General features: G+C 37.3%; 1 protein-coding gene across 1 annotated transcript; it reads right to left on the bottom strand.

The window, feature by feature from the left end:
* Positions 1-4057: 4057 nt before the first annotated feature.
* LOC116268405 ((-)-alpha-terpineol synthase) lies at positions 4058-5617 on the bottom strand. The gene is made up of 5 exons (XM_031650060.2): positions 5526-5617; positions 5120-5338; positions 4875-5013; positions 4525-4770; positions 4058-4398 (listed from the first exon to the last, which is right to left on the bottom strand). Exons 1-5 carry the CDS (start codon positions 5567-5569, stop codon positions 4084-4086), a joined length of 963 nt encoding a protein of 320 aa, XP_031505920.2. The 5' UTR covers positions 5570-5617; the 3' UTR covers positions 4058-4083.
* Positions 5618-20645: the final 15028 nt, after the last annotated feature.

Raw genomic sequence — 20645 nt, 5'->3', positions numbered from 1 at the left:
GGAATCCAACATTTAATTATACAATGAAATCCGGACCATATTTTGATATGTGAAAGCGGAATTTTTTTTGTCGCAAGGGCCAAATATAGTTTCAAAATTTTAAGAGGGGCTGAAATAATAAATTTCCAAATTATATATATATATATATATATTAAACTTGAATTTTATACATTTACATATAAATTTTAAAGTTTTTCAATTTTTTTACATTTACATATAAATTCGAATCCAAATCTAATCTAGTGGCATTTTTAAAATCCAAATACATCCAATTTCTTAATCAAATGTCAATTTTTTTTTCTTTTTTGTTTCCATGTCCAATGCAGTCGGATATTGGATCCATTGACAACCTTAGCTCTACCATTAAGTAGAGATTATTCATCCTCAAAAAAGAAATACCCTTGTTTACTCTTGAAGAAATTCGTCGTCCTTAAAGAATAATGTGCTTTGAGCTAATGAGAAAAAAATAAAGATATGTTGCTTGTGGCAGTAGTACAGTATAGCCAAGGCAAAAAATTGTACATCTCTTCTCCTATGAATTAAAATGATAACCACTTGTAGCTTTTAAATGCGGTCACCTTAAATACGTTTGGCCTTTCTAGAATTTCTATCAATGTGTACAAGTACTTTTATAAACAAACACTTCTTGACCTTTTTTCCTTTTCTTTTTACCATAACTTTAAAATTCGTACCTGAGGACATACATTTCCTTTTTTCTTATATAAAGAATTTCAGCAACTCACAGGAATACATAGAAAACTTTTTGAACACAAACTCATTTGGACAAGGACATGTTGAAAAATATAATATATAACGAAACTATTTTCTCTCTCTTAAATAAATAAATAGATTAAACAAAGTTTAGGATGATTTAAGTCAACTGCAAGTGTTTATTTGTTTTTTTAATAAAATGTTGTTCACCAAGTTAATTAATGATTATATATTACGTAAATGACATTAATATCTTAACTATCTCCATGTGACTTCAACTAATTTTATAGAAGCATTTTCAACAGTCTGCCATAAATTAGATTAAAAAAATTTTGCGGGGAATAAAAAAACTTAACCACCCATGAAAATGGCAATAATGTAATATGTCCATAGTGTTAAGGGTAATTTACTTATGTGGAATCCGTGAGTAACGACAAAAGAGGGGGAGAGAAAAGCAGTTGGATGTGAAAGAACGCCCTCATTGCCTTCCTACGTTTGGGTGCAAAAATTCACTTGAGGCCCATGAACAAACAGATCGGATCCTAGTCAATTAGTTGGACCCGATATTATCTTACAATATTTTTTGTGGTTGTAGGACATATGTGATTGTAGAAAAAGTGAGGAACATCTAAATTCTAAGACAAATTTGAATGTTGAGCAAATCCTTTTTATGTTAATAAACATTTTTTATTTTAGGTTTTGTTTGATACCCTCAGATCTCATATTAAAAATTCCAAAAAATAGTAGTTTGGATATGGATTTAAGAAATGACATCCATTCGTATTTGGATTCAGATAAACATTAAATATTTGATCGGATTCGGATTTGAACATAAATATAAAAACTAGATTTGGATTGTAAAAGTCGGATTCCAGATTCAGACTTGGATATAATTTTTTGTTTTGTATTTGAATCCGAATATGTGAATATTTGAAAAAATGGATATGACTAAGGTTATATCCGACTGAAATCTGATCCATTGACATCCCTATCCCGTGGGCAGGGTTTGAATTGAAAATCGTTTTTAAAACAGAATGCATGGGTTCCCTTAGGCAGATTCCATGGCAATCGAATGATCTCTTAGAGTGCAACCTTGTGAAGAATGCATGCAAAAAGCCAATTGTTTAACCTTTTGGCCCTGCTTAGATGGAACTGAATAGCCACCTCCAACTTTTCGTGGAACCACCTTCAATGATGCCACAAACACTTCTAGAAAGCCTTAGAGGACTAAGTTTAAGGGGGCATATGACCACCTTGTGTTATAGAAACAAAATTTCACCTTTGATAGTCTGGAACTTTGATTTTAAAATTGAAAATTATGTGTTTGATAGTGCAAGAACTAAAATTCCGGAATTGGTGTATTAAACTCATCATAACATGTGCCAAGAGAGAGGAAAAACTTTTAAGATTCTCGACTCATAATTCTACCCATATGATAAAATAATAATTCTGAAATTTTTAAGATTTTGGAACTCTCTCTCTCTCTCTCTCTCTCTCTCTCTCTATATATATATATATATATATATATATATACTAAGACTGTCCATTCTATCATGATGTGACAGTCAAGAAAAATAAAGGAAGAAAAATATTATGTGGATGCATAAAAATTAAATGGTGGTTGGATCGGCTAAGAACAAATAGACCAAATGTGTGGTGGGTGAAAGAGAAAATGGAAAGCATGGCATAAAAAATTTTACAAGTCTGAAATCAAGCAAGGGAGGGAAAGAAAAGAGCTGACGAAAAGCAAAGAAGATTCATGTTTAAAAAAAAAAAATAGTTTCAATCTGTCACCGATTTTAACAAACTAAAACATTTTAGTAATTGTAAACCTTTCTCCAAGATTGTCTCTTAGGTGCTCAACCACTGAAACTTCTAGAAGGAGGCAATCTGTTCCAGTTTATCTTTGAGAAATGTATTTGCTACTGCATCATTTTGTTGAGGAGTAATACTATTTACGCCCACCAAAAGACTTGACATTGGGGAAGTAAAAAAGAACTGGTTTTCTCAGTTTCAGGAGTCATTTCCTGTGGCCTCCCAAGCTGATGTTCTCAACCACACCAACATGACGAAGTCCTATTGACTTCTGTCATGTTTGCTGAAAGCAATTGCAATCTATTGATGTTTACAGATTCACTCTACTTATGCAGATGGAAAACATGACATAAAAAATGTACAATACATAAATCAAACAGGGGAGAGAAAAAAAGAGCCGACTGAATGCAAAAGATTCATACTTGACCAAAAAAAAAATATAGTTACAATCTGTCACCGATTTTAAACACTACAACATATCGGATAATTTTTACCTTTCCTCTAAGATGGCATCTTAACTCCTGCAGCAGATCAAGTGCAGGACATATGTAAATACTGAAGGCTTCAGCCTATGAAACAGAAAAGGTTCCGTATCATGATATAACAGCACCTCAACCACTTTAGCCTAGGATGGATAACCTTTCCCCAAGATGGTCTCTGAGTTCCTGCAGCAGATGGGGTTACAGAAAAAATATATGAAACTTTGCCAGTGTGCATAGAAGCCTAACCATAGTCCAAATCGGTAAAGCTTCTGATTGGAAGCCAACAAATGGACCCTTAAAGATATATTCTCTCATAAACTCTGCAACTTGAGAAATTTAATTTTCTGAGTTAAAAGAAAGCGAGAGTCCACTTGCTCACCTTTATAAGTTTGATCTCTTCCTTAATTTGCCTAATTTCTTCACTTCTGATTCTTTTCCTCTGCTCTTCCCGTCCACCAAGAAACAGAGGAGGTTGGCTTTAGTAGTGGACCTACTTGCAGAAGCGCTCTTTCTGTTATTTTGGAAGCCGTCACCAGTTTATTGAAAGAAAAGGTCGGCCTCATCTTGAATGCCAAAGACGATCTCATCAACCAACAGAGGAAGCTGGAACTATTGCCGGCAGCCCTCAAGGATGCAAGGTAAGAAAGCCTTGGACCATTCCGTGCACATGCTTTAGAATTGTATTTAATTCGGTAAACCCGCTTATTCCCCATGGTTTTACGTTTTTTAGAGTATGCACCAAATCTCATGTTTCATTCTCTTATTGTGCTTTAAATTAAGCAGCCATGGCGTTACACCAACATTGATGCTTAACGGCTTGAGCAAGGGAGGATGGTTCCAAATCTTTAGAGACGACCACAAGAAGTGCTTTATGAGGTGTATAGATATCAAGGAAATTATGACTGTGTGCATACATGTGACAGCGAGAGAGAGGGAGAGAGTGAGAGATAAAGAGAGAGAGAGTACTGAATTTAATTTATTAATGTACCCATTTTATTACATGATGATACATAGCATCATAAGTAGGATTCGGTTAATGGGCACCAACATGGTTGATAGATTGGGAAACAGTTGCTTAGGCAGTCTGGATGGGCTCGGCAATGAGAGAGTAGATACGGTCCATGGACTCATGCTCCAAGACACCGACGCCATCTTCATAGTCGTACATGCACTGGGAGACCCTCGCAATGTTGAGAGCCACGTTCATGAAGGAACGAGAGAAGGCGGTCTGTTGCTGCTGCTGCTGAGCAGAGAGCAGCTCCCTGTTCAGCCTCCTCCATGCATCCCTTAGCAAGTTCCTTATGTGCTGCCGTGCTTGCTCCTCCGCTACCCTTGCCTCGTTCATATAAATCTGGACCGATCTAGGCAGGTTCCCTCTCCCGAATCCAACCTTCGATCAAGTGTTCAACATATAAAGAGAAGATCATCAGCCAATCAAATAAAAAAAAACAGAACAAGAACATTGTCAACTCAGAAGCTAATACCAGTTAACCAGCAGAAAATACACTAAACTAACCCTGGATCTCTGGAGGTCAGCCGAGAGACGAACTATCATCGATGAGAAGTTGATGATGTTGGACTCATTCTGCAGCTGCTGGATTGCTTGTTCCTCAATGTTTTGGGAGAGGAAGAAGTAGGCAGGGAGGAGAATAGGGCCGGTCATGGCTGCCCGGATGTTGCTCAAATATTCCTCTAGCCTTGGTGTCTGTCGGGCACGGTGCCACCTTGCTTCAACCAAGTAAGCTCTGCACACACTCACCCACTGCCCAAGAGTAGAAGAGAGCAAGTCAATTAGAAAGTGAAGCTAATATACTAATGTGATGATGTGAAGAGTAGAAGAAATATTTCATAGAGAAAGTGTCGTACCGCTCTCCTCATGTGTGAAGTGATATCACGGCCATGCCTCCTAAGAACAGTGTAGCTGATCTGGTTGGTTGTGTTGTAGACAGCCGCATAGAAGACCCTCAGTGACTGAGGCAGCTGCTCTGCCGCTTGAAGATCCCACCTGCGTATATACAATATAGAGCATCCTCATTGGCTCCTAACAATGTGAAGCAGAAACTAGAGACAGAGTTGCTCTCTCTAATTCATCAACCATGATCATCCTTTACCTCTCAACAACTTGCACAAAGCGTTCGAGCTCCTCAACAGACTGATGCTCGCTGAAGATGTCCTCAACGGTGGCCATCAAGTACGAGACCCTGGCGAGTTGCATCCTGTACTGTGAGAACTGTGGCTCATGCATCTTCCCCACCGCCATGAAGTAGCTCTCCACCAGCCTATCTCTGGCGAAGCTAATGTGCTCGCCCAAGCCCAAGTCCCTCCACCACCTGCAAACACCCAAAACAAAGGACTCATGGTTGATTATTCGTGGACCCAATGATGCAGGCCAGCAACAATGTAACATACAAGATATTCATTACTGATATACATATATACATAGAATGACATTAGTTGCTGCATTATTATCAACTATTAACCAAGTTATTTAGGCAAAAGTGCAAGAATGAATTGTACCCGGATAACTCCCTGAGCTCTCTTTGGTGGATTGTCTGCACCATGTTGAAGTCCAGCCTAGCAAACTCATGCAGCACTTGGCTTCTGCGGTCCGTCCTCTCGAATGTCTCAATATACTCTCGGGCCTCGACCCTGCGAACCCTTCTGTGGAGCGGAACCTGCAGAGCACGCTGTACCTGTCGAGACATCCTCTGGTCCATGCGGCTTATCCTTGCTCTAAGATGCTCTGAAGAGAAGGCCGTAGCTTCTTCCAACACAGTTTCTCCTTCACAGGCTAGTTGTGATGCTTCGTAGAGGCTCAGCAACCCTCTCACGTCCTCACGAAGATTCTCAGAGAACCGGCCTGACTGTTCCCTAAATCTACTAAAGCACTCTACGAAATGCAAAAAGAAACTTTAATGGTTAGTGTCAATTAACACATTCGTAATAGACAGTCTAGATTAAGAACTAATTATTGAGTCAATTTTTTGGAATTAACACATGTGTATATATATATGTATACCTGCAGAAACATTATAGCCATGTTGCCTCAGAATTCTGAACCGAAGTGAAGAGGAGTAGAGGTCCTCAAATCCTCTAGTGCTCGTGGATATGGCATCTAGCGATCGCCTGATCTCACTCTCAAAGTGATACGCTACACCTAAACGTTCAAGTGAATGATGAGCTCCAACTGAGCCACTTGCTCAGTTGTAGATGTTATAAGTTGTCGGACTTCTCTTCTCAATTCTTCGACTCTGGTCCTTTGTGTTTCGATCTGCTTTGATTTTCATGTCTTTCAATTATGATCACATCATCACACCCAAATAAACAAAATAATAGTCAGATCAGAGGTATGGAAAATTACTGATGTTGCGCTGGTAATGGACTGGATGAAGTCATAGTTCCATGTACTTGGCTGGTATCTGGAAGGCCTCCTTTGAGCAGCAGACCTACCGCAGCCCTCAGCCCTTGGCTCACATCTCACCAGGGTGGTGCTCCATGGCTTGAACCCAGCCTTGCTATTAGAAGCAAGCTTGGGGGAAGTAACAAAAAGAGTGGAAAGGGAGGCAAGATGAGCAGCCATTAGAACAGTGTGTGTTTGTTGTTGAATGCTGAATGCTTTCACTGCCTCTCGGATGACTTAGCTCAGGATTGGTTTGCTAATTTATATAGAGCTGCATCCGAGTGTGGATTGCGTGTCTATAATGGTTTGAGAATTTTAATTAGGTTCAATCTATTAAAATATGGTGTTTGCATAACCTATAAATGTTTAATGCTTTTTTCTTTGTATATAAATAGAAAGCATTAAACTATGACACTTGGCCAAGCCATAATTATTTGGCACTTTTATTTTATAGATAGAATGCATTCTTTCTTCAAGTTTTTGATATGCATTATAATCCGACACTTATTTGTTAATGCTCACCACTAAAAACCATTTTTATGAAAGACCATGTTTATTTTTTACAAGTATTTGAGTAATTGCACCCCTTCACCTTTAAGTGGTGCTACTTGCCGTTTCAACAATATTATGAACATGGTTTGCTAGCTTATAAAGAGCTGCATCCAAGTGTATATTGCGTGTCTATAATGGTTAAAGAATTTTAATAAGTTTCAATCTCTTAAAAATATGCTATTTGCGTAAGCTATAAATGTTTGATACTTTTTTCTTTCTATATAAATGGAATGCATTAAACTATGACACTTGCCTAAGCCATAGTTATTTGGTACTTTTATTTTATTTGTGTATAGATAGAATGCATTCTTTCTTCACGTTTTTGACGGGCATTATATCCGACACTTATTTGTTAATGCTCACCACTAAAAACCATTTTTATGAAAGACCATGTTTATTTTTTACACGTTTTTGAGTAATTGCACCCCTTCACCTTTAAGTGGTGCAACATGTCCTTTCAACATTATTATGAACATGGTTTCCTACCTTATAGAGAGCCGTAATCGAGTGCACATTGCGTGTCAATAATGGTTAGAGAATTTGAATGACGAGTGACATCTTACATTATGTTGCTTACATAAGCTATAGTCGTTTGACACACTTTCTTTGAGCAAAAATAAAATGCACTAAAAGATGGTGTTTGTGTAAGTTATAATTCTTTGTATAAATGTGGAATGTATTCATTGCTTCAATGAAAATTTTAATGGGTTGGTGTCGCAGCTGGCCCACACCAGCCACCATGTGTTTCTGCCAATGTTCTGAGCAAAGCATGTAAGGGAGAAGAGGAAAAAGAAAAGAATGATCAAAACATGTGGCAGACCCAACTATCTTTAAGGCCTCTTTCACAAAAAGAAACCACTAACCTCACTACTGGTCATATGCCAAAGGAGAAAGAAAGGAAGGAAGGACAAAGCTACCCACCCCTTCAACCACAATTAGGGATGTCAATGGATCATAGTCAAATTGGATTTACCTTTAGCCATATCTAAATCCAAATCTAGAATCCTATTTCAGAAATTCTATTTGATTTGAATATAATTTTCATATTCATATCTGAATACGAATTTTGAACTGAAATTGACCCATTTTGAACTGAATAGGATATTTGCATAATAACAAATCTGATTCAAATCCATATGCAAATCCAACCGGATGTTCATGTATATCCGAAAATCTGATTGGAAGCCAATTATTAAAGCTGAATTCAATCCTACTTTTTAATAGGATATTTTTTTCTTTTTCATATCCAATTTCTTCGAAACAGATCGATTAGATTTTCTATCCAAAGCTGATATATAGGCATCCCTATGCGCAACTATGGGTGCCAGTGGTTTGGATTTAGGGAGGACTTGGGATTCAGATGTGGGCTCTACTTTTCAAAACTGAATTTGGATCGAAGAAGCATATGATCCCAAATATATTGGGTTGCATCTCCGTAACACTAAGTGGACTCGGGCCTGAATATGGCATAAAACATAAAGGAACACAAATTTGATTAGTAATGGCACAATGCTTTTTTACTAGCTACAGTTCAAAATCAGGTCCATAATCAGATGTGCCCAACCTAGAAAATGGTGGAGGCAATTTTTTTAATAAATTTTAATTATAAAAATATGCTAAATTTTTCTTCTTCTTCTTTTTTCATAAAGAAAGTGATGTTCTCGTCACTTTGTCTTTTTTACTGGTGGAATCAAATTTAAATTTAGCTAATCTGGTTTTGTTGAAAAATTAGAAATACTCTAGCTATAAGCCACATATTAGACAAATAAGAGACCATAAGGACTCACTGATCTCTCAACAGTTTGACTTACGTTCTCATTCTGAGACATTCAATAATACCCATCATGTATATTATATTCTCACCATAGCGATAATTTCTCTTATAACACTATGTCATATTTGTTAAATTATTGGTATTTGATTTTTTTAATGTTTTAAAGCAAGAAAACTGATTAATGCTGAGACACCATTAAAATTTTAAAACAAATAATTTCTTAAAAAAAAAGAATGACTGTCTTGAAAAAAAAAAAGAGGGGCCACTATCGATAGACTTTAGGGAGTCAAAATCAGAAATTTTACACACTTATCAAGAAAGCATCCAAAGTGAAGCTTTTCTCTCTTCTTTTGCCCTAACTTCTACGAAATGAAATAAAAAAAAAAGGCCACTTGAAATGAAATAGGTCAAAAGACTAATAACAAAACCTAACCATGAGTACGTAATTGGTCTGAGCCAACTTTGCGTGGCTAGTGCCACTTGATCATGCCCTGTTGCTATGGTTAGAGAGACCTTTCACATTCCATTCTGAGATCTTGGTTCTGTCAAACAGAGTTTGTTGAAATAAAACAGCTCAACTGGATTAATATCAGTCCTGGACATCATCAGCTTTGTCTCTTCATAACAGGGATGTTCAGCCTTACGTTTGGCAAGGTCGATGGCATTCCCTCGCGGCACGAACAAGTTGTACTTCTAGTCAATGGTCAGATCATGAAACTTGGATGGGATAAATAAAATTTTGGATTTGGAAAAGAAAAATCATGCATCCAAACTTTTACATAATACAATGAGAAATCCGACAAATGTGAGAAAGAGGAAGTGTAGGTGATGTAGAAGTTTGTGGATTGGGAATTTTTCCGGATTTATTTAACACCAATCATAGACCATGCCTGTAGCGCACTACCTTCATTTTCCTTCTCTTTCCATTATCGTAGAGTGAACAACAAGCCGATTTATTTCCATTTTCAAACATTTCTCTCACTTCTTTCTTTTTTCTCGATGCCAACCTTGTTCACAACTCACTTTTCCATTTTCCCCATATTATTATGAATGAAAAAGAAAGTGATTTGTGGAAAATATTATCTTGGTAGAAACCATGTTTCCAAATCAAAAGAAAACTAGAGTTTGATATGCATGATAAGCAGCTTTGTTTGTTTGAAAAATTTAATAATGTAGATTGCATTTTCATGGTTGGGATTTGGCAATCGTGGACATGTCAATGGCCTAAAATTAAATCTATTTAAATTTGTACAGTTAAAATTTTTTAATGTTTTTGCCATTGATCCACTTCTTTCTTTTCAATTATACAAATAGGTGAGCAAACCCCGTGTAAAAATTAGTGATTGATAACAAGACAGCCGAGAGTTTTTTTAACTAAGCTTTTTTCTATAAATTATTGACTGTTCATCACAATTTAATCAAGATTAGTGAATATTTGCGCCGTCGTCTTAAATTCCAAATTCTGGATGTATGAACACAAGTATGGCCCATTACTAGGAAGCCAATCCTGCTGATACATCAATGTACCAGCGACACTCATGATAGTAAGTATCATTTACCAAATAATCTTATTGTAAGGATGTAGGCTGGGGCAGAAGGAGGGGGAACTGGCAGGAGCCATGGCCCCTCCCCCTCATGTTTTGGGGAAAAAAAAATTGATACCTACATTTTAATAAATTTTTAAATTGGCCGATTTAAAATTTTTGAAAAATATTGTTTAGCCCTTGTATAGTTTTTGCAAATACTGTTCAGCCCATCCTACAAAAAATTGCTGGCTTCACCCCCGGATCTCATGGTCTACTGTTTTTTTTTCATATCCATTTCATCTCAAGTTAATGAAATTATGAGTACCTCATGTCAGAACGTCATCACAATCAATAGGAGAAGAAGAGCTAATAAGAAAATAGACTGACATAGAAAATATATCTCTAGCAGGAAATTCTTGCTTGTGGGTAAGAACTGCCTCCACTGTAGCTTGCATGTGACTGTGTAATTTCATAAGATCATCTTGCTTGAGTAGTTGTTCTAGAATCCCCTATCCCCAATACTCATACCAAATTTTCACCTTCTTACTGTTACCCAAACACCGCTATTAACTCCATTACCATATTATTAAGGCTCGATCATGTTTTGCTTAGGTTTCCTAAAGCAGTGGTTGTGGGTATCCAAGAATGTTTTGGATGCATAGTGAATATGAAAGTTAAATGAAAAGAGAAAGAATTCTCTATGCTTGAAAGAAAATTAGATAAGTCATTCATACCACAACATGCGTATTAAAAAAAAAAGGTTTTCAAAAATGAGTTGTATGCCATCCAAGTGTAGTCCGAATGATAAGGATCATGGGTATTGCACCTTAATATTGGCCTGGGTGAAGTCAAATGATTTTGGGGAATGCAAAATGGGAGCTTTTTTGTTTAATATATAAATATATATATATATATATAGAGAGAGAGAGAGAGAGAGAAATTAGAAGAGAGAGTAAAAGGGAGAGAAGTCTAAAAGGAGGGGAGTAAAGGTGGGTGGGGGAGGAGACAAGAACCAGTCCAGTTGACCTCATAATGGCACCACTAATCTTAAAATCGACATTGTTTTTCAATACCATTAGGATAACACCCTCCAAGAATCAAACTGAAGACATGGCTGTAACACGCTGCCTAACTCAACCATTGTCCTACCCATTATTTGTTTAAAGGGGGTGGAGAGAGAGAAAAAGAGAGGGGGGTTTAAAAAAGAAAAAAGAGAGATTAAAAGAGAGGTAAAAGAGAGAGAGAGAGAGAAAGAAAGATTTTTAAAAAGGGAGAGAGAGAATTGAAGACATAAAGAAAAAAGAAAAATTTTAGAGAGAGAGATCTAAAAAGAAAGAGAAATCATAGAGAGAGAGAGATAGAGAAAAATAGGAGAGAGAAATAGAGAAATCCAAGAGAGAAATATTAAAAAAAGAAAAAAGAAAAAAGTGAGATTAAAAGAGAGGTAAAATAAAGAGAGAAAAAGAAAGAGATTTTAAAAAAGGGAGAGAGAGAACTGAAGAGAGAGTGAGAGAGAGAAAAAAGAGAAATTTTAGAGAGACAGATCTAAAAAGAGAGAGAAATCAGAGAGAGAGAGAGAAAGAAAAATTGGAGAGAGAAATAGAGATATTAAAAGAGAGATTTTGCGTTTTTAAATTCTCTTTCCTGGATGGAAACTAGGATTAATGAGTCTGGAGAATGCTTTAAATATTATAACAACATCATTACATTTGTTGTAGGTCAGAGAGAAACTTAAGCTGATAAAGAAAGAGTCTAAGCAAAGTCTCCAATGCCTTTAATTTCAAAAGTTTGAAATGCTTTTGAAACTATCAAAAAAATCTTTGTTTGCATGTATACATAGTAAAGAAGACATCCTATCTAATCTTGGCAATTATGAGAAGACGCCCCTCCCATCATTAGGTATAAGATGAAGCCTAGATAATGAGGAAGAATCGTCTACTTTAGAAGAAGTAGATGAAGGAAGCTCCTCCCCTGATCCTCTTGTACTCAAATCCCGTCGAAGGAGCATTTCTGAAGGAAAATCACTCTTTTGGGATTGCTAATATAATGACAAATAAATGCTTTATCAAGAGAAGAAGGATTCAAAGGTCGCTAAAGTAGTGGTCTAAAACTAATAGCGAGGTATGTATTAATCTTGAACCTGACTAGATAAAAGGTACCGATCTTGAACCTGACTAGATAAAAGGTACCGATCTTGAATCTGACTTCCTCCCTTGATAATGGATTTATGGATTTTTGACGAACGACAAAGCTATGTGATAGCTTCAATAGGATTTTTGGCAGAGCATTCTTGATGTGGTTCAGTACCAAAGACTCTAAACAATTTGTTAATGAGAAAAAGAAAAAAAATAAATTGCAGTAACACGTGAATGTTAAAGGATTGGCTTCAAATAAAATCTCATGTTACCATATCAAATTTATCGGATATTCATAATTCGATTTTGAATTTGGATTTAAATACTAAGGAAGAAAAATCCATGGCGTATCCACATTCAAATTTGATTTAAATTCACAATTCAAATTTGATTTTAGATTTAGATCCACACCTGAATCCAACTTTTAACTACAAGAAGCAAAACCACATTATGATATGTTAAGAATGTACAGATATTCAAAACGTATAAATTGGGTGTATGATAATTCATTTAAAATTGAATTCGAAAGAAACCTGAATCAGAATATGATGGGATATTTAGGTAAAACTGAACCCGTATTCGAATCCAATCAAAAGTCATTTCCTAAGTATAAATCCCATTCAGTTTTTTTAATTAAAGTGTTGTTTTTTTCTTTTTTCATATCAACTAACTTTTTCAGAGTAATGAATGTGCATTCAAATTCATTACTTCAAAATAGATGTGAATACATACATGAAGTTGCTTCTAGAGAATTCTTACTACAACAAATATTCGACGTCCAAATAACTGAATCATCCAACCACCACCTTTGACATTTCATAATGAAAAAATGAATGCAAAAGATCAAAACTGAAGTGGCTGCACTTGGCAATGGTAAAGAAACAAAACTAAAATGCTCCAGCTTCTGACACATCCAATGCATTGGGCAATCACCTCCCCTACCTAAAAAAAAAAGGAAAAAAGGAACAAGAATAGAAAGTTGGGTTGGGGGGAGGAGGAGGAGGAGTCATTGCCACCCTTGACGGAGTCGAGCATATGCATGGGCTGGTATGATCAGACCCAGCCCGGTAACTTTGCGGGCCAGGTATCGGACATTACATGCAGCAAGTCGCTGGCCTGGTAAGCCCAACAATTTTTTTATTTTTAATTTTTAAATACATTTTGAAGTCTGTTTACTTTGTAAGGGTTTCAAACTTTCAAAAATTGAAAGTTAGATTTAGTATTCGTTTTCTTCCTTCGCCGTTGGGGTCTCACCAGGCTGCATCGCCGTCATCGCACCTCCTGGCTTGCGCGGCCGTGCCTTCCATGCCATCACCAATTTGTTGCCTCTTGTTCCAAATCCAAACCATTTGTCGCCGCCCAACTACTGCTCAGCTTGAGGACTCATCGATTCCATTATCACGAGTCTACCGTGTCTCTCTCTCTTTCTCCCTCTCTCTCTCTCTGTGGATGGTTGTTCTACATTGGAAAGAATCTGATGTGAATGACTGTTCTCCGTTGGGCTGAATCAGGTGACATTCGTAAGATGGGGAAGGCGGGATGGTGGTTGAAGAGCATGTTGGGTTTGGCCGGTCCAATCGGAGCGTGAAGTGGTGGAGGAAAGAAGCAGGAGGAAGTGGCAGTCTGGCAGAAGCGATGCCACGGAGGCTGCAAAAATGGGCCAGGCCTCATGCATTCTTTTCATCGCCCGGTACCGGGTGCGGCTTGACCTGTTAATAGTGGCCGGGTAGCAGGCTAGCAGGGTCCATGCCCGTGTAGTTAAAATATCTTTTAATATAAATTTAAGACGTTTGGCTTTATCCCTTAGCCAAGTGGTAATGTGTATGTGTGTGTGTTTGTTAATGACATTAGATGGGGTACAAAGGCTTCAGACTTACAATCTCAACTAGTAACAACTAAAATACTCTTAAGATAATATCTAAAAGGTTAGATTGTTATTCAAAAAAATAGTTTTGAACATTGCGTTTAGATGTATATAATTGTCCACTTGGTTCAACCATCATCTTCTGGTCTCCTCTCTCTCTCTCTCTCTCTCTCATATTACTTTATGTGAATCTTACCATTATGACAAAGGTTAAGATATGGCTGTTTGACTCAATATGTATTTTTGCAACGAGTCCAATACGAACTTTATACTAAATAAATTTGGATTGCAGATCATATATGTAAAGTATTTTTACATAATAAAATCAATGAAATAAAAGATTAACAAGAAATCTGACAAGTCCGAAAGGGGGAACTCTAGGGGATGTAGAAGGCTTGGCTTTGGGGATTTTCTTCCAGAATTATTTACGAGCAAGTAAATTAAGAAATTGAATTTCTTCTTTAACACAACCTATAAAAAATGTGCCGATGAGTATTTTTCTCATGTATTCTCGTATTATAACAGATCACACCACGATTGATGGGAATTAAAGTTAATGTGAATGAAGAAAATATAATGAAATGGAGAGAGAAAAGAAGCAGCAATATGAACGTAGCAATTCTGGAAGAGAAGAAGAATACAGTGTAAGGAATTGACAAAACAGCGTGAAAGGACTGAAGCCAATGAGTAACAACTAACAGAATTGAAGGCAGAATTTCTTGAGCCGTCAAGTGCCGAATTTCTTCCGTAACTTGATTACTTCAGCGCTCTACCACTCGCAAGAGGATAATGTAGTGGTGGTGGTGATCAAACAGACCCACCTGCTCAATTTGAATTTTATAGGAGAAGACCAATGGGAGGTGGAAATCTATAAGTCAACGAAAATTTTCGGCAGCCTGGTCTTTATGTGCAGTTTTTTGCCTATTTTGTTCGCAGCCTTCTGACAATTACTTCTCTTCCTCTGCCCTTCAATCTACCAGAAACTGGGAGTGGGGTTGCAGGAGATGGGGGCAGTAATAGACGCTCTTGTGCAAATATCCATTTCTACTGCAACCAATTTGTTGAAAGAGATGAAAGACTACTTATTGAATGCCAAAGACGATCTGAAGAAGCTCCAAATGATCCTGAAAATCTTCCTAAAGGCCATCAAAGATGCTGATCAAGTCCTTTTTCAGCAAGGAGTGCGATAGAGAACTAGAGTTTGAGCACAAGGATGTTCTTTATGATGCCGAGGACATCATCAAAGGATATCAAAGCAAAATTGAGGCCAGCAAGAGGGATCAGCTACGGAAGCGGTCTTTGACCACAGCGCCCTCTTCCTATTATGAAGATGTTTCTTTTCGTTACCAACTGTTAACAAAATGAAGAAAATCAATGAAATGCTTGATAAAATAAAGAAAGATTGGGACATGGTGGATAGTTTCAAAACAACACCACAAGGGGGTGTTAAGGACCCTGTTCATGGTAAACATGACAACCCCAAAGAGGCAACCCATCACATAGGTGTACAACTGCCCATAGGCAGGGAAAATGATAAAAAGGTGTTAGTAGAAATGCTCTCATCAAATGACTTTTGTAGTAAGACTGAGAAGGGTGGTGCTTCTATTATCTCCATTGTTGGAAAGGGAGGGATCGGTAAAACGACTCTTGCTAACATGGTATTAATGAAGTTGAACAATAGTTCGGGAACGCAGGTGGTGGGTTTGTGTTTCGGAAAGTTCAAACCATAAGGATTTGGTGTGGCTGATACTAAGGGATGTGTGCAAGAGTTCTGGAGAAAACACTGATTGTTCCTTGACTGACTTATGCACACAATTACAGAACGAGCTCTCAAAGGAAAAAATTTTGTTGGTCCTAGATGATGTATGGGAACTAAAATGGTGGGAGGAATAGATAGGGGGTACGTTGATGGCGGCGGGTGCAATGGGAGCAAAATTTTGATTACCAGTAGAAAGAAATATGTGTCAGAGGGGATGGGTGATTTTTATATGCATGAATTACAAGAATTTATTTTCCACCAAAGTTGGGACTTGTTTCTGAAGGAGGTTTTAAGAGAAGGGTAAACAGAAGAAGATTGGGTGATGCATAAGATCAAATTTGTTGGAGAGGGATTAGTAAAGAAGTGTGGTGCGTTGCCACTTCTGATTAAGATGGTGGGGTCCATGATGCGCACGAAGAAAATGAGTAGGGATTGATTGAGAAGGCAAAGATGTTGAAGCGACAGCAAACCAATACATTGAAGATTTGATAAGGCGTGTTTGATTGAAGAAATTGATTTGATGAGCATCAAATTGCATCACATTTTGCATGACCTTGCCTTATATATAGGTGGAAGGGAATATGTCCATGCCTCTACTACTGAGCACACCCACCATCTGTCATTACTTGGTGTACACAATGCAGAGGCACACAAGCATAATACCTTGGAAACAGCAAATAAGGTGTCCACATTGTCTGCTGATTCCAATCTTACTTGCAGGTTTATATTGAACACTTGACCAATTTCAAGTGGTTGAGGGTGTTGTAATTGAGGGGGTGCGAAATGGATGAGCTGCCCAAGTCCATTGAATACCTTTCACTTGTAAAATATCTCAATCTAAGCAATTCTAAAGTGAGACGGTTGCCCAGTTCAATCTGCAGACTCTGTAACTTGCAAATATTGGATTTCAAATTATGTAAAATTGAAGAGTTGCCCAAGGAAATGGACAAACTCTCCAACTTGAGGTATCTTGGGATGAAATGGATGTGGGAATTGAAATTTATAGTGGAAGGCCTGGGGAAGCTTACCAATTTACGGATGACAAAGGGGACACAAGGGTTAGGGGTGACAAGAAAGGCAATTGGTTGTGCAAGAAATGCGCAATTGCTTAAGGAGAAGCATGGCATAATTAGTTTGGAATTCTACTTTCGAATTATTGGAGGTGTTTCTGAACAGAGTAATCGACGAATGACGAAGTGTGGTGCTTCTGAACGGAGTGATGCGCTGGAGGCATTGGAACCTCTACTTGGGCTGGAGTGCTTGGATATAGGTGATTATAAAGGAAAGATGCCAGCTTGGCATTTGAATACTGAGCATACAAGCTACATTCACTAAAGCTAGAAAGATGCCATTTATGAGAAAAACTATACAAGAATTACCTCGTTGAAAGTACTAAATGTCATCAATTGCCCAGCACTATGTGAAATAGCTAGCATGCCTGCCTTGGAGTCATTGAAGGTGGAGGAATGCTGCAGCCTAGAGCAAATACCTCATCACATGCCTGCTCTCAAGTCGTTGAAGGTGTACGGACCTAATGGCTTGAAGGCTCTTGTTAACGTTCCTTTACTTGAGGAGTTGATGGTGGAAGGATTGCTCAACTGGGAAGGGTGGCCAGCAGACGGAATAGGGGAAATAACATTGACTTCAATGCCAAGGTTAAGAGAGGCGAAGTTTATGAATGTCCAAAGATGCAGACAGAAGGCTTGCTTGATGCTCTATTGAGCTGGTGGGGGATGACAGTCAAGTGACTCAGCTCCAAAGTCTGTCAGTGAGTTGTTGCCTAAGTGCAAGCCTTAGGAGGTATCAACATTTCTACCCTCCTTCAAGTCTCTGTCTTTGAGCGAACACGAATGTTGATGAGGTCTAATTGGAAAGGGTGCCTCAGTGGGTGTGGGGTCTCTCCCAACTGGAAAACATTGTACCTAAACTATTTCGTATGAGGACATCAGCTTGGGAGGCCACTGGCAATGCCTCCCAAAACTGAGATACCCTAGAGCTTCAATACTTCCCCAAGCTGAAGTCTCTGGAGGACATTACTACCCACCAAAATGAAAATGATGCAGTAGAACAACATGTCCCACGGATGCAAACGAACAGATTGCCCGGCCTCTCGAAGCTTGAAAAGTTGGTAATTTACTTTTGTCCAGCACTCCATCTGCCGCAGGAACTCAGAGACCATCTTGGGGAGAGGTTATCCATCCTAGTAAAGTGGTTGAGGTGCTGGTTATATCATGTTATGGAACCTTTTCTGTTTCGTAGGCTGAAGCCTTCAGTATTTACACATTAATTAACTTGATCAACACATTTTATTAAATCATCCTATACTTTTGTTTAATTTATTTATTTGTTTAAGAGAGAGAAAATAGTTTCGTTATATATAATATTTTTGAACATGTCCTTGTCAAATGAGTTTTGTGTTCGAAAGTTTCCAATGTATTCTTGTGAGTTGCTGAAATTCTTTGTATAGGAAAAAAGGAAATGTATGTCCTCGGAACGAATTTTAAAAATTGGGGTAAAAAGAAAAGGAAAAAAGGCCAAGAAGTGTTTGTTTATAAAAGTACTTATAGACACTGATAGAAATTATAGAAAGGCCAAACGTATTTAAGGTGACCGCATTTAGAAGCTACAAGTGCTTATCATTTTAATTCAGGGCGGAAGGGATGTAAGATTATTTGCCTTGGCAATACTGTATACTGGCACAAGCAACGTATCTTTATTTTTTTCTCATTAGCTCAAAGCACCCTATTCTTTAAGGAGAACGATTTCTTCAAAATAAAGAAGGGTATTCTCTTTTGAGGATGAATAATCTCTATTTAGAGGTGAAGGTTGTCGATGGACTCAATATCCGACTGCATTAGACATGGAAACAAAAAAAAAAAAAATTGACATCCATTAAGAAATTGGATGTATTTGGATTTTAAAAATGTCACTAGATCAGATTTGGATGTGAATTATATGTAATGTAAAAATTTGAAAAACTTTAAAAATTTGTATGTAAATGTATAAAATTCAAGTTTAATATAATATATATATATATTATATATTACATATATATATAATTTGAAAATTTTTATTTCAGCCCCTCTTAAAATTTTGAAACATATTTGGTCCTTGCGACAAAAAAACTTTCTGCTTTCACATAGAAAATATGGTCTGGATTTCATGTATAATTAAAGTTGGATTCCGACTTCAATCATGTAATGTAAAAGCTAGATATCCGATTAGATCCAGACTGTAAATTTAAAATTTGCATTCACATAAACTTGTTTCCATTAGCATCAATCTTAATTTTGAATCTAAGTATGTGAACTTCTAATAAACCCAATATAATAATACTGTAAATTTGGTTTGAATTTGTTGCAACGGAGTACCTTTTGTCTCTGGCCATACACTCACACAAAGTAGAGGAGAGAATGGAATTGCTTTTTAGAATGATAAAAAAGACACCCACATCTTCTCTTCAACTTGTGGCATTGTTTATTTGTGTTAATGAAGAGAGACAGGGGGAGGGAGATGCTATTTGCAGACAAATAGTCCGACATCAAGGAAGAAAAGTAGTTGTGGGGGTCTTGTAAGAAGAGCTCCAATCTGCCCAGTAGTCGAGGACACTTGGCACTTGAGGCAAATATTCTACCCAAGTATTTCTTGCTTCATTAGCTAGTTTTATTCAGTCAGTGGCCTCTTTGCTCGTATCAGTTGTTCCACGTCAAAATTAAAACTTAAATTTGTGTGAAACCAGCAAGAAATCATAGCATGCATGTCTACCTTCTCTAGAGTCCCTCACCATCATGCCGTAAGACAGCTCACTCATTCTGCTATAGAGACAGACCATATTTGCCAACGTTAATTTTGCATGTCGCTGGGTTTCAGATCCATTGGAATCTGGTATCCATCGGACACAGTTACAATACTGTACCAAATCCGAATTCAATTATGAATCAGAATTGTTGAATTCTTCTTCTTTTGGAGTTTTCTTTTAAGAACTCTCTTCTGTTTTTGACATCTCATTCTAACAGGAAAGTTTGGGTTCCAAAGAACACAATGTTCATATTATCAAACACCCTCTAAAGTGTGTGTAAGTTTTTGTTGCTATTCTTCTTGTACACTTCAGGCCTCCTCCTTAACAGGATTCTATTGGAAGTTCATAACTTTTTCATGTATATCTTTGGATCAATGCCTTTAAAGCAAAATTATTGGAATCAAACTGAAGTTAACCTATCCTACCCGAATCACTGTTAAGCCAAATTTTTGGCAGAGCAGGAGGTTAACAACCACACTACCTAGAAAAGACCCAAGGGCCCATCATACATTTCAGCTTAAGTGTCGCAACTCACATTTAATTGTACATATATGTTTTTGGTATTATCGTTTTAAAAAGGTAAATTTTATATAGTGCTTTGCCGATTCACAGTTGAATCAATTGAATTGTTAAAATAGCCAATTTACTGAATTGACCAGCTTGATTGATTTGATTCCATGTAAGTATGATTTGTGCAATAGCAGTGTTTAAAAAATATAAACTAAACCCTCACAAGATGGTTTCCACAACCATAAATGTTTACTATTCACAAATGTTTTTTTTAGAAAATCATCAGACAACGTAAAGATACAAGCCTAACCGACATTT

The sequence above is a fragment of the Nymphaea colorata genome, unplaced genomic scaffold, assembly GCF_008831285.2.
Source record: "Nymphaea colorata isolate Beijing-Zhang1983 unplaced genomic scaffold, ASM883128v2 scaffold0261, whole genome shotgun sequence".
Taxonomy (NCBI): Eukaryota; Viridiplantae; Streptophyta; class Magnoliopsida; order Nymphaeales; family Nymphaeaceae; genus Nymphaea; species Nymphaea colorata.
The sequence above is the reverse complement of the archived record's forward strand: the minus strand, read 5'-3'. Positions and strand labels throughout refer to the sequence as shown.

What these genes read in the sequence shown, in the direction of transcription:
- LOC116268405 (XM_031650060.2), bottom strand. Translation starts at nt 5,569, where the DNA reads ATGGTGCAGACAATCCACCAAAGAGAGCTCAGGGAGTTATCCGG. An exon ending in TTTGTGCAAGTTGTTGAGAG is followed by an intron (nt 5,014 to 5,119) that starts GTAAAGGATGAT and finishes GTATATACGCAG; the next exon opens with GTGGGATCTTCAAGCGGCAG. An exon ending in CTGACCTCCAGAGATCCAGG is followed by an intron (nt 4,399 to 4,524) that starts GTTAGTTTAGTG and finishes ACTTGATCGAAG; the next exon opens with GTTGGATTCGGGAGAGGGAA.